Raw genomic sequence first — 13190 nt, 5'->3', positions numbered from 1 at the left:
AGGCCAGCTTGGGTTGTGTGTGACCTTTGGAGGACCTGGGACTTCTCTTTCTTCTGAAGCTTTGTCAAACGTCGTGTATCAGGACTCACTCCACCTGGTTGGAGCTGTTTTGTATTCTTGTGGAGGGGAGAGAGGACGGGGATAGCATCTTTCTTTGGATCTGTCCTCCAAGTCAGTGTGTACCATCCTTACATCAGAGAAGTCATCCTGGTTGTTTCATATCCCCATTTCCACTCACCTGTCTTTCCCCAAAGGCTATTTCTATTCCTGCCAGTAGAAGAAGAAAAACAAACAGCATCCGGAGATGTGGCTCCTCATTCAGAATTCCAAGCCAAGATGTGAGTCTGGAGTTCTCAGTGCCCCCGCCCCTGACACCCTGAGAGCACTGTGTTTTTTTTCATCTTGCTCTGCTAAGTCCCTGTTATTGGTGGAGATGGTTAGATCTGGGTAATTCTAACCATCTTGCCTTCCTTCTTCTTGTTTTTCTCAGTTGGGGGATGCCCTAGTGGAGTGCTAGGAATTCCTCTGATCCTGGCAGTTCCTGCAGCGATAGGCACTGAGGTTGAGAGAGTTTTTACAACCTCCCCCAAACTCCTCACTGTGCCAACTTGGGGGCTGTTAGTGATTACTCTCAGGTTCGTTGATTCATTTTCTTTACCCAACAGTGATTCTGCTAAGCTGCGCCAGGATCTTCTTTTCTTCCACTGCCCTAGCTCAGCTGCCGTTTTTATAGTTCATAGCATAATGTTGGCTGTAGTGGTTCTCTTCACTTTTTAAATCATGTGTTGTTGTTGTTGTTGGTGGCGGTGGTGCTGTTGTGTATTGGGGGGAGGGAGATTCTATAACCTGCTGTCTTTACCTGCCCGAGCACTTTTCTTGTTATGAATTATTACGTTTTTATTAAATTTAGAGGTGCTCCTAGCTGGCTGTTTGCAGCAACAGGGCTGGCTTCCTGATATGTTGATAAGTCTGGGGTTGGAGAAAGTAAGGGAGGTTAACACTAAAGTGCTTGCCTCAGTCCCCTGTGGGCTTGCCCAGATGCTGCGAAATACTCTTACTGACAGTTCCACCAGGAAAAATTTTCTCTGCCTTTGGAGAATATCCACAGGAAACAGAGTAAAAATGCCTTGAAATCAAATGGCAAAGTGGAAAATGTATGAGCTTCGGAGCCAAACAGGCCTAGGTTAAATTCGGTCTCTACCACCCCCACGTATGATGTTGGCCACATTCTTTAACTGCCTTATGCTTCAGACTCTTCATCTGTAAATGGGAATAATCTCCCTTGTTGTGTAGATTTATGGGGAAGATTCAATGAGACAGCATATGCAAAGCGTTGGGTCTACCACTCGACACTGCTCATGTGTTCCGAAATAGTTCCTGCTTCTCCTCATCCGCTATCTCCTGTCCCCCATCCTCCTCTCTGATCTGCAGCCTAGGCCATCTGATCTGAGCGAGTAGGGTAAAGACCACTTTGCTCAATGAGGAAATGAGTCTGAGAACCTGACATATATTGTACTTTTCACAGATGCTTTTCTTATCTTATATCATGATCCCCTTTAACATAGAGCATGAGGTAAGATCAAGTGGTGGGCAGGTGGTAAAGTGTTTGCTTTCTGATCTATCCCTGAATAATGGGTTATGCTTTCCTTTAAAATTCCATTTGTGTAAAATCCAGGAAATCATAAAAAATGATTATATACTAAACTAATTGTTCTCCCAGAGAGGGCTCTGGACAAGGCCCCAGCAATGATTAATACATGTTAATAAAATATAGATACAGACGCCAAGGTACTTGATTTTAGATGATTTGCAGTAGTAATCCCTTCTGCTCACCCCCAGTCACTGGGGAAGAAAAGGGAATCTCAGGCAGAGAACTGGACTGACTGAGGAGGCCCTGGCAAGGAGGGCAGGGGTGGGACTTGATTAGAACCTCATATAGCTACTCTATTTGTCTGCCCTCTAGAGAAGTGAGCCTGATGGGCTCTGGCCGTGATTGCCTCTGCTGAGTGACAGGGATAGTTTGAAAGGCTCGAAGACGGGTGGATGAGCTTTATAAATTTCTCTTTCAGTTAATAATTCTGGCAACAATGTAGTGCTTAATTTAGGCTTCCCTGAAAGTTGACCCTGAGACAAGGATTTTGGTGTTAGTAGTTTATTTGGGAGGTTATTCCAGGAAGCAGAAGTCAGGGGACAGGGCTGTAAACAGGGAAGTTCAGAAAGCCCATAAAGATGCGTTTATGAGTGGGTTACCACTGTGGGCAACGGGAGTTCAGTCTCATTGAGGACCTTCTGAGAGACTAGGTATAACATGCTGTGGAGTCGTCCCAGGAAAGGATGAGGAAGTTGGGATATTTATCTACCAGTTTCCATCCCTCTTGGGTTGAGGGTCACTCTTAGAGGCATTGACATGCTTGTTCTGGCCTGTCCCATGCCAGTGGGCAAAGAATGCCCCCAGACACAAATGCAGGCAGCCATCTATGTGAATGCCAACTGTCTACAGGAGATGTCAGATTTGGGCAGAGGAGGCCTGGTGAGAGGTGAGGAGGGAGGGAGGGTACTAACAGCCTCTGTTACAGTAAGGAAACCCCTAGTAAAATGGTGCCACGCATTTGAACTGTTCAGTTCTTTTGGATCCACACTAAATGAACCCAAGTCATATGAATTTTTGTCTTATGAACATCTCTGGAATCGTCCAGGTCTTCCATCCTCACTGTCACCACGTGGGTTTAGGTCACCATCTTTCACTCAGATCACTCCCGTCATCCTAAATAGTCTCCTTGCCTCCTGTCTCACTCACCTTGAATCAATTCTCCATCCAGCTGCTGAGAGGAACTTTCTAAGATGGAAACAAAATCATCTCCGTTCTCCTTTTAAAAATTTTCAATGACTTCTTAAGGTCCACTCTTTAATGGCATTATAAGATCTTCCATGATCTGCCTCCTACCAGCCTCTTCAGCTCTTCCTCCCTCATGATTGTTATTGAACTATGTGTCTCTGAATCAACCAATCTCCCTTTTCTATCTCCAGTCCCACCCCAACATTCCCCCTGCCTGTATCTTCCACTTCTCTTCCCAACCACTTTTACCTCTGGACTTTTATGCACATAGTCCTGTCTCTGCCTTCTCCTCCTCCCTAAATCCCATTTTCCTGGCCAACTTGTACTGACTCTTCAAGTCTGAACCTAAGTGTTACTTCCCAGCCTAAGCTGCCATAGAACTCTGCCACATCTCTATCATAACCTCACCATGCTTTATTAGAGTTATCTGTTTCATGCCTATCACTCCATTAAAATATCAATCTATTTTTTCCCCTTATATCTCCAGTGACCAGCAGAGTACCTGGCACATGGCAGGTGCTCAGTAAATACTTATTGAATGAATGAATGAGTAATGGTCAACATTTGCTTTTGAGTCTGTGCTTCTATATTCCCTGAAGAAAGTATTCAGGAAGAAGAAACGGATCGCAAATAAAGCAACTCGCTACTTGTGGCTGCTCTAAGAAGGGGCTGTGAAATGTACTATCTGTGTGATCTGGTCCTTGTTTTTTTATGGATGGGAAATTATTTGCCAAATAAAGATGCGTCTTGAAGTCCAGTTGATTTGATATCTATAAAAAGCAAAGATATGATGATGTGTTGAATCACTTTCTACAAATTTGGTGGCCTGAACCACCCCCTTAAATGTCTTGACTGACATCTTTCTTTCTCCTACCTGTGCTGATTTTAATTGTAACACTGGTTAATATTGGTGGGCAAGGCATTGACTAGTAGAATCTCTGACATGCTCCAGCCAGAAAGGATGTTTGGTGGTCAGTGTAGGAAGAATCATATTTCTGCTCGAGGCAGAGACTTGTTTTCAGTTTAAGCCTAATCTGAAAGCCACTCTTTTTGTCCCCAAAGAGCAGAATGTCAAATGCTTTTCCACTGATGCAGAATAGGTGAAACATGAGGGCTTTCAGTGAGAGGAATAAAGAATGGAAAATAAGAGCAAAGAGAGAAAAGCCATTCCCAAGACAGGGGGCAACCAGCAGCTGGAGTTAGCAGAAGGCATTTGAAGGACTGCTCTTAGAAATAGTTGATGAGGGCTCTGCATTTAAAATTTTAACTTTGAGTGATTGTTCATCAAGAGGCTGACAAGTTTCTGCCGGTAATGTTAAAACAGCCCTGCTCTGAAGACTGTTCCCTCACAGAATGATGTCGAGAAGAGGCGCATCAGAACTCGTGTAATGTAAAAAGGTTGCATATCCAGAAATGGTCACATACAGAACATATGTTCTGTAAATTATTGTGAATTCATTTACAGAAAACTATGTGGTGACAAATGCAGAGTCATTATTAGCTATATAGCCAGTGCCCATGACTCTCGTCTTAATGGTATCCCAATTTTCATCGAATTGGCCACTACTTCCCCACACAACCCACTTATTTGGGGAGGCAAAAGCTTAAGCCATCAGCATATTACATTGTCCTGGCCCCGGCATTGACTCTTTGCTGGCCATTTGGCTTAAGTGATCAAATCAGAGCAAACCTTGGAACTTGTGCTTGGGATTTCTTGACAAAAGTGTTTTCTCTCATCTTCTGGATGTGCGAATGTGTAGTCTGAGCAGTTGCTTCTGTCTCACAATCTGGACAAAAGTGTTTTCTCTCATCCTCTAGACCTGTGAATGTGTAGTCTGAGCAGCTGCAACTATCTCACAATCTGACAGCCACAGTTACTGGATAAAACCACCTGATTATTATCCTGCCTCTCGACTCTTCCAAATAGATGAGCCAATCAATTCCTCATTGTTTAAGCTAGTTTGAGCTCATTTTTCTGTTACTTATTACCAACAATATTCCAACTTTGCTCTCTTGTATATTGAGTGTTAAAGATTATGAAAATTCTTTTGAGGGTAAAGCACACATGAAGAAGAATAACAGCGTATGATTCATTCAATAAATATTTATTGAGAGTCTACTACGTACAAAGCTCCATTCTAGCCTTGAATATATGATGGCAAATGAAATAGACAGGGATACAGATAATTAAACCAGTGACTACGATACAGAGTGGTAAATACTATAGTAAGGTAAGTACAGGCTACTTGTGGGCACATAAGACCATATTGCCTTGTTTAGGAAATTCAGGGCAGGCTTCTCAGCAGGAGGGAAATTTATTTTAAGACTTGAAAATCAGCCAGGGCATGTGTGTGTGTGTGTGTGTGTGTGTGTCCATGTGTGTGCATGCACACCACATCAAGGGGATTCCCAGCAGAGGAAACAGCATGTGGGAAGGCTCGGAAACAGGAGCTGAAGGACCTGAAAGAAATTCAGTCTGTCTAAAGCAGAGATGTCTGGAACTGGAGAAGGTCAGAGTGGGAGAGCAAGCAAAGAAAGTAGAAAGGACTGGATCATGCAGGACCTACCAGGCCATGTTAAGGAGTTCAGGCCATCCTGGGAGCAATAGGAAGGTACTGAAGGGTATTAAGCACAGGAATGACATGATGTAATTCACCATCTTCTTGATCCAAAGAAAGACAATCTTGAAGTAATGAACTAGGGGAGTGACAAATTCAAGACCAGAAAAAGAAGTTATCAAAAGTCTAAGAGTTAGGGGAATGGGGCTATTAGGGATTAATTAAACTGCTATTATAAGGTTTTGACAGAGAAAGAGAGTGAGGACAAGAGATAAAAGGGAAAACGTTTGGAAAGAGATGTGGCGCAAGGGAGGGATGGAAGAGCAGGGCAAAGCCCCACAGGAAGGGAGAAAAGGAGTGCTGAGTGGTTGTCCCTAGAGTGACCTTGCTTTTAAGGTAGAAACAAATCAGTTTGTCAAAAGCAAGTGAGTTGTCATTGTGAGGCAATTACAGATTTATACCAAGATGAATGCATTTGACTTAGAGCATGTTACAGAAGTTTAAAAATAGCTTTCTCTTACCTAGCTCCTTCTCCGCATTGACTAGATCATTCTTTACAAACACATACATGTGCACACACATTCCATGCTATCCGGAAGACAGCTGGGGAAGTGACTCTAGTTTTATCACATTTAAATAGCGGTGACATTTGGTTGTGTTGGTTTTTCTTCTTGTTTCCGTTCTCTGGGCAGGGGTTGAAGTGCAAGGAGTAGAGACTTTAGATTTATTTAGTCCTTGGATTGAATCCTGACCATCCCCACTTACGAGTTGTGTATCCTTTGGGGAAATTGCTTAATCTCTCTATACCTCAATTTTCTTACATCTTAAGAAGAAATAAGACTATCAACTCACGATTGATGTATAACAAACTACCTGCCAAACTCAGTGGTTTAAAATAACAAGCTTTCATTAGCTCACACTTCTGTCCAGCCTCGGCTGTTTTTGGCATGGCTCATTCATGTGTTTATGGCCAGTTGGGCGTTGGCTGGGGGCTGGTTTGCTGATCTTGCCTGGGCTGTCTCACTTCTCTAGGCTACAGCTGCAGTGGTTCATCTCTGGCCCATCTCTCACTCATCCTCCAACAAGATAGCTTGGACTTCTTCTCATGGTGGCTGGGTCGAAACGTGCCAGACCTCTTAAAAATCTAGGCTCAGATCTGGCACAACATCACTTCTGCTGCTTTCTGTTGGCAAAAGCAAGTTACTAGACCAGCCCAGATTCAAGATGGTGGAGAAACAGACTCTGTTACTTCACGGGAAGAGCTGCAGAGGCACATGGCCAGGGGTTTGGATACAGGGAGGGAAAGAATAGTGATCATTTCTGGAAGCACCTGCCCTGTTGGGAGAAATTGATGAGAACACACCTGAAGGGGCCTAGTACAGTGCCTGGTACCCAGGTGCTCAATACCTGTTAATGCCTCCCTTCCTATAAATACCAACAGCAAGATCAGACACGACGTAGATCACCCAGTGCACACTGCTATAGGAGGAGGTGATAGAAACAGAACAGATAAACTTTTACTATACACCTCAGCATTCCTGAAGCCTTTCCCAACAGGCAAGTGTTTTTTAAAAAGATTTTCAAAGGAGCAAAATTACAGGCCTTGCTTTTAGAAAAAGTAAGCAATGCAGTCTCTCTCTTGCTCTTCTTTCTTTTTTCCCCAAGAATACCCTCCGGATGACAGGACTGCACCTTCTCTTCTCTGGAGGAACAATGTGTTATTTTGGTCTGCCTTGATCACCCGTGATTCACTTTAAAGGCAGTGCTGCTGGAAAAACGCAGAAAGCAGAGTTGCAATCAGAAAAATGACTATGTAAAAATGGCATCCTCTGACTTTCTGTCCTTGCTCCCCAGGAGTTTTTTTGATCACTTCTTCTTAATTCCTGTGCCAGTTGAGGACCAGCCAGGCTGGGAAAGGTAGGCTGGGTCCAAATGTTCTGACAGTTCTCATCATATTCTGTCTGGGTTCTGCCAGGAGTTAACCGGGGAATGGTTTCCTGTGGAATTTGCCAAAGAGACATTTGACTTAAAGATGCCAAGCCGATAAAGTAAGGTTTTTACTTACAAAGTGGGCAAAAATAATGGCTTAAGTTAAACTACCATCCGGGTAATTTCACAAAATGTATCAAAACTCTGAAAAATCATGCATAGCCTTCACCCCAACTGGTCTAACTTTATCCTAAGGAAACAAGTGGAAAAGTTGCATGTTTTTAAAAAATAAACTTTTCATTTGGGATTTTAGATTTTTGGAAAAGTTGTAAAGATAGTATTTCCATATACTTCTTGCCCATTTTCCCCTAGTTTTAACTGATTATATTAGTATGGCGCATTTATCATAACTAGGAAGCCCATGTTGGTACATTACTATTAAGTAAACTCCAGACATTATTTGCATTTCACCAGTTTTTCCATTAATATCCTCTTTCTGTTCCAGGATCCAATCTAGGGTACCACATTGCATTTATTGTCTTGTCTCAATATTCTCTGATCTGTGAAAGTTTCTCAGTCTTATTTTTTTTTTATGATGTTGACAGTTTTGAGGAGTTCTGCTGAGGTATTTTATAGAATGTCCCTCAATTTGTGTTTGTTTGATGTTTTTCTCATGACTAGACTGGGGTTAAGCATTTTTGGAAAGAATACCACAGAGATGCCCTTCGTGGTATTCTTGTCACATTACATAAGGGGCATATGATATAAAAGCATGCTCATGGAAGCATTGGGTGCAATAGTGAGAAATTGGAAACAAGTGCTTGAAAACAGGGAATTAATTTAGCTATTTTGTTACATTCCTATATGGGGATATTTCCTAGCCATTATAAATTATGATGTATGTTGATATTTGTAGATATAGAAAGGCAAGTCACAAAGCAGGATGTATAGTTAAGATTTCATTTAATAATTAAAAATATCCTTGTGTATGCGTAGCTTAAAAACTCTGCACGCTGCCGCACAACAACCCTATAAGAAAACACTTTTGTCCTGGAACCTGCCCCTGAGGGCCCTGTGGCCTGCCTGGCCCAGCTCTGTCAGAACAGTGTATCTTCCTCCCATAGGGGCCAGTGTCCACTGCCATCCAGAGGTCAGCCCTGTGACCCAGGAAGCAGGTTGCCTTCCTGGGGAAACCTGCACACATCAGAAAGACATCTCCCATCAGAAGGAGCAGTTTTTCAAAAGCGTGATCTGCACAATGGGGCTAATGACTTCTCCTAGATTTATTGCAAAGAGTAAATAAGATCACATAACCAGATAACATATTTGAAAGTATTTGACCCAAAAGGTAACCATAAATGCTGTTCAAACCTGAAGAATCATCATGAAAATAGAAGCCATGCGAGGAGTGAGTCATATGGGGGAGGGGATTCCACTGAGGCAAATTCTGTTGCTCCCTTAAATCTCTTTGTGGACTTAGCGACTCACTCTTCCAGAAAGAACCATCTGCATGTTCACTGCCTGAGCTCACAGCCCAGAAGCCTTCCTTCCCACTGATGTCAATGGGAGCTGATCTTGTCTTCAGTCTATGAGATGAAGTAAATTCCCAACCATGGGACTCCTGCGGATTATCACTCTGGGGTTCATTCTCTGTTCTGTGCCTTGCATGGACGATACTATCCTGAAGAATGAGGACAATATTTTGTCAACTCCAGTACCTAGGATGGTGTTTGGCACAGACCAGATGCTCAAAATGTGCTTAATTAATGAAACTAACAAGACAAGTCTTCTGTACTATTGAAGCCTCCTCATATCCTTTTCATTCTTCCTTCCTCTTTTCCCCTTTTAGGAGTTTGGTGTGGTGTAACTGCCTCATACTCTCTTATCCAAACTCTTAAAACTGACCATTAAGAACCTGAAGAAATTTCCCACCTCTGGGCTTGTGTGCTTGCTGTTCTGCCCTTCCTGGAATGCGCTTCCCCCTGGTCTCGACATGCTGGCTCATTCTTATCTTTTAGTTCTCAGCTCAAATGCTTTCTCCTGAGACAGGTGTTTTTTACAATCCTGTCTCAAGAGGTATTTCCCAGTTACTCTCTCTGGCATCACTCTTTTAATTTCTTTCACAAGGCTTATTATAATCTGTAGTTATTCTTTCATTTTCTTTCTCTCTCTCATTCTCCCCTCTCGTTGACTCCCAAGCTCTTTGTCTCTCTTTCTTTGTTCATTTTCTGTCTCCCCATCTTGACTGACAACTCCATGAGGGCAGAGAACTCACCTCTCTGGTCCATCATTCTCTCCCTAACCCCATAATAGCATTCAATAAGTATCTATTGAATGAATTTGGTGAAAAGGCACCTAACTCCAGCACGTTCCCTCACCAATCCCTCCTCAGTTTAACACTAACATCTGATCACTATACTGCTTGCTCAAAATTCTTCGGTCTTCCCTTGACCTCCAACTGATGTCTCTAAATGTTTAGAATTGACAGAACATATCTCAAAACACATTTCTTGGGTTGCCCTTGGCTCATAGGTACTTTCATTTTACCAAATAAGGATGTTTTAAAATGACAAAACCTCACAAGAAATGCAAAAGAATGCAGTGACTGATATTTACATGAAAAAACGAAGGAAGAGGTAATCTCAAAAAAATTAATGTAGTTGTATAAAAAACTCCTTGTTTTTCTCATTTTCTCATTTCACCATGGATTAAGGAAAATTCTGGATCCTTCCTCAGCGCTTGGGATTAAGCGACTCATGGAATAAGATCAAATCTCCTTAAGGAATTCTTACAAGGCCCTTTTATATCTTCATACTTTTGCCCCTGCCCGCTTGTTTGCTTTAGTCCTTGCTCCTCTCTCCCCTTTTTCACCCAAGATATAGTGGATTACTCAGTTACTTGGGGTTTCTTGATCAGGCCAAACCTGCTGTCGACTTGGAGCCTTTGTCTATGTCGTTTCCTTGTTTGGAAAGCCTTTCGCTCTAACCTGCCTGGTAAATTTCTACAGCTTATGAAATGAAGATAAGTGTCATCAGTCTTTCTATTGTAGAATCAAGCCTGTGAAAAAAATGGTACAGAGGATGGAATGAGAGCCTTGAAATAAGCAAGTATGGACCAGAATCTGATGACACTCACACACCAGGGGAAGTTCATTAGGCACTTGTGGCAAGAGCCAAGCAGACCTGGATTTGAAACTCATCTTATAACTAACTAGCTAAGGAGATTTTGATAAGATATTTAATCTCTCTCATCCGCAGTTTGCTATCTGCAATAAAAAGGGAGGTATGAATATTTACTTTATTGGATTGCCATGAGACTTAAATTTGAGAATATTGCTAAATCATTCAGCTAAGTTTCTATCACATAGAATAGGCTCAAATATTATTTTCCTTTTCTTTGCATACCCACCAACCTCTTCTCCAGGAAAATGCAAAGCTGCTCTTCAGCCAACCTATAAAAAAGGGGCTAATTATTTTGGGTAACCATTAATGCCCCATTTCCCCACTTTTGGCTCATTTGGCATATTGAAATGAAAGATTAATAATCTCTTTGTGGGTACATAATAAATTGCTTTGTTTCTTTTAGCCAGGATCTTGTCCTCAACTCTGTCCAAAGTAAAGAAAACTGGAAAGAAACTTGTTTATCCAAAGCCATTAATAGAAAATTGTCCAGGTAACTTTCTGAGGGTATATCAGTTAGAAATGTTTGGGTGTTAGTAATAAAAAGCTGAAAATAGCAGCTTGAATCAACCAATAGTTTAATTTTTTTGTAATAAAATTGGTGATAATGTGGTTGCCTTCATGCTATCTTTCAGCTTATCTTGCCCTGCCAAATGCTTGCTGCTTCATAGTCATATGATGGCTGACCCACCTTCTCCTTCAGGTAGAAAGAAAGGAGGCGATAAGGGGATAAAAATACAAGCCAGCTGAGTCAGTCTCTCCCTCTCTCTTAAGACTATCATGGAAACTACCCTATAACTTCCGCTGACATCTCAATAGCTAGACCAGCATGTACAGCAGAACCTTCTGCCATGATGGAACCATTCTGTATCTGAACTATCCAAGACGTAGCTGCTAGCCACTTGGGACTATTAGCATTTAAAATGTGGCTAGAGTGACTGAGGACGTGAATTTTTAATTTTACTTAATTTTAAGAAATTTGAATTTAAGTAGCTACGTATGTCTAGCGGCTACCCTGTTAGTGCAGGACGAGACCTTTGTCACGTGACTACCCCATCTGCAAGGCTGGGAAATGCGGCTTTTGGGCTGAGCACATTGCTACCTCCCACAAAATTATTTTTTTCCCAGTAAGGAAAAACAAACAATCAAAAATGATTCTCAGTTAGGCAAATTGCAGTCTCTGCAACAAAGTGATAGCTGCATGCTCCCATTCCCTGAACCCAAAGGAATGGAGTCTCAGTGAGTTTATCACAAACATTAGGAATGGTGTGGCTGGGCAGACATTCTGTGGCTGAAAAGCAGAATCCCAGAGCTGGAGTTCCATTCAGCTACCTTCTTTTCATAATGAGGAAACTGAGGCTTAGAGGGGTGAGCGGGAGGCCTAATTGAGAGATCACTGGGTTAATCTGCTCTGAAATAAGAGCGCTGAGTTAGTGCCCTTTAACACATCACTCCTGGTACAACATGAAATCTCAGACAGAAGATGCTCTCCACCTATGGTTTTTAAAATGCAATGAAGAAAAGCTAGAGGGATTTTGATGCCACCTCTTGGTAGACAAGAGTATAAGGCATCCCTTTTCAGTAAAGCCTCTCACTGATGGATGTGAGAGGCACCAGAGGTCATATGGGGTCCTCATACAGCAGAATGACAGCCAGTGGAAGAGGTGATTCCTGCATCAGCTTGGAACATGTGTCTATCAATTCCCTCTTGACTCGTAGCATCTTAGAAGGGCTTTCTTAAAGCGTTCCTCTCTGCTTTCCAGTAATACAACCCATCTCGGGCATATACAGAAACACCAGAGGAAGACATATCAGTCAATTCTCAAAATCACATGGACCCCCTCCCCGTTTCTGAACTATATAACCCTGGGGGGAAAATTCAAGGTTCTTATTTGATCCAAAGCCTCAAAAATAAATCCTGTTATTTGCAGCAGTCCCCTTGACGAGTTGAGTATGTAACCATCCTACAGACTCAAAGAGAGGAAAAAAAAGGAAACAGAAATTCAATTTCAAAGCAAAATGCTCAGCCTGACTCATTCAGGGAAGGATCCAAGGTATGTAATGCAGGGCACTGACTCTCTGCTTGTTTTTCCCCTTCATCATCTGCTACCCTTAAAAAATGGTATCAACGGCGTTGGGAAGAATTCACATTTCTTCCCTTTTGTTCCCTGGCTCCATTCCAGAATTTCACTTGTCACACTGATGGGTGGGGCCCCTTTCATATTGGCATAGGACACTGAACGGATGCCTCCCCTTATGTTATCAAATGGATATCCGGTGAGTGAATCTACCCAGAACTGGAGGCTCCTTCTCGGCTTGGGAACGCCAGTGGCACCGTGACTCTGTGGCTTGGCTTTAGATAATTTTGACTATGGCTGGAGAACCCAGCAGCTCAGAATCCATGAAAAGGAGAGTTGGAAGGAGGTGAGTGATACAGATGAGGGGATTTTGATTTCGCAGTGGTTGAAGGGAGCATGGCTGGTGGGCAACTTGCTGTGGGGGTAGTGGTTGCGACAATGGTTCATTAGCTGCTTGTATATCTTCATTTGTAGAGATGAGCTGTTGATTTCATATGAGAGGTGGGAGTAAATTCTGCTTTCGTGCCCTGCAAAGAGCCTCCTTGAATTTACCTTCCGTGTCATGCCTTGGGGAAAAAAATCCAAGTTTCTGGCAAAAAGCTGCACGTGT

The 13190-nt window shown here is 42.5% G+C and overlaps 1 protein-coding gene across 7 annotated transcripts in view; it reads left to right on the top strand.

The window, feature by feature from the left end:
- Positions 1 to 13190, top strand: part of CPNE4 (copine 4) — a 523946-nt gene that overhangs the window by 50573 nt on the left and 460183 nt on the right. The window contains exon 1 of one of the 7 annotated variants that reach the window (XM_014857992.3): positions 12737 to 12926. The exons of the other annotated variants lie outside the window; for them this stretch is intronic. Coding sequence (XP_014713478.3) covers positions 12874 to 12926 — 53 coding nt within the window. The 5' untranslated portion in view covers positions 12737 to 12873. Of the gene's footprint in view, positions 1 to 12736; positions 12927 to 13190 lie in introns of those variants that run through there. 7 annotated transcript variants of the gene reach the window in all.

The sequence above is a fragment of the Equus asinus genome, chromosome 21, assembly GCF_041296235.1.
Source record: "Equus asinus isolate D_3611 breed Donkey chromosome 21, EquAss-T2T_v2, whole genome shotgun sequence".
Classification (NCBI taxonomy): domain Eukaryota; kingdom Metazoa; phylum Chordata; class Mammalia; order Perissodactyla; family Equidae; genus Equus; species Equus asinus.
The sequence above is the reverse complement of the archived record's forward strand: the minus strand, read 5'-3'. Positions and strand labels throughout refer to the sequence as shown.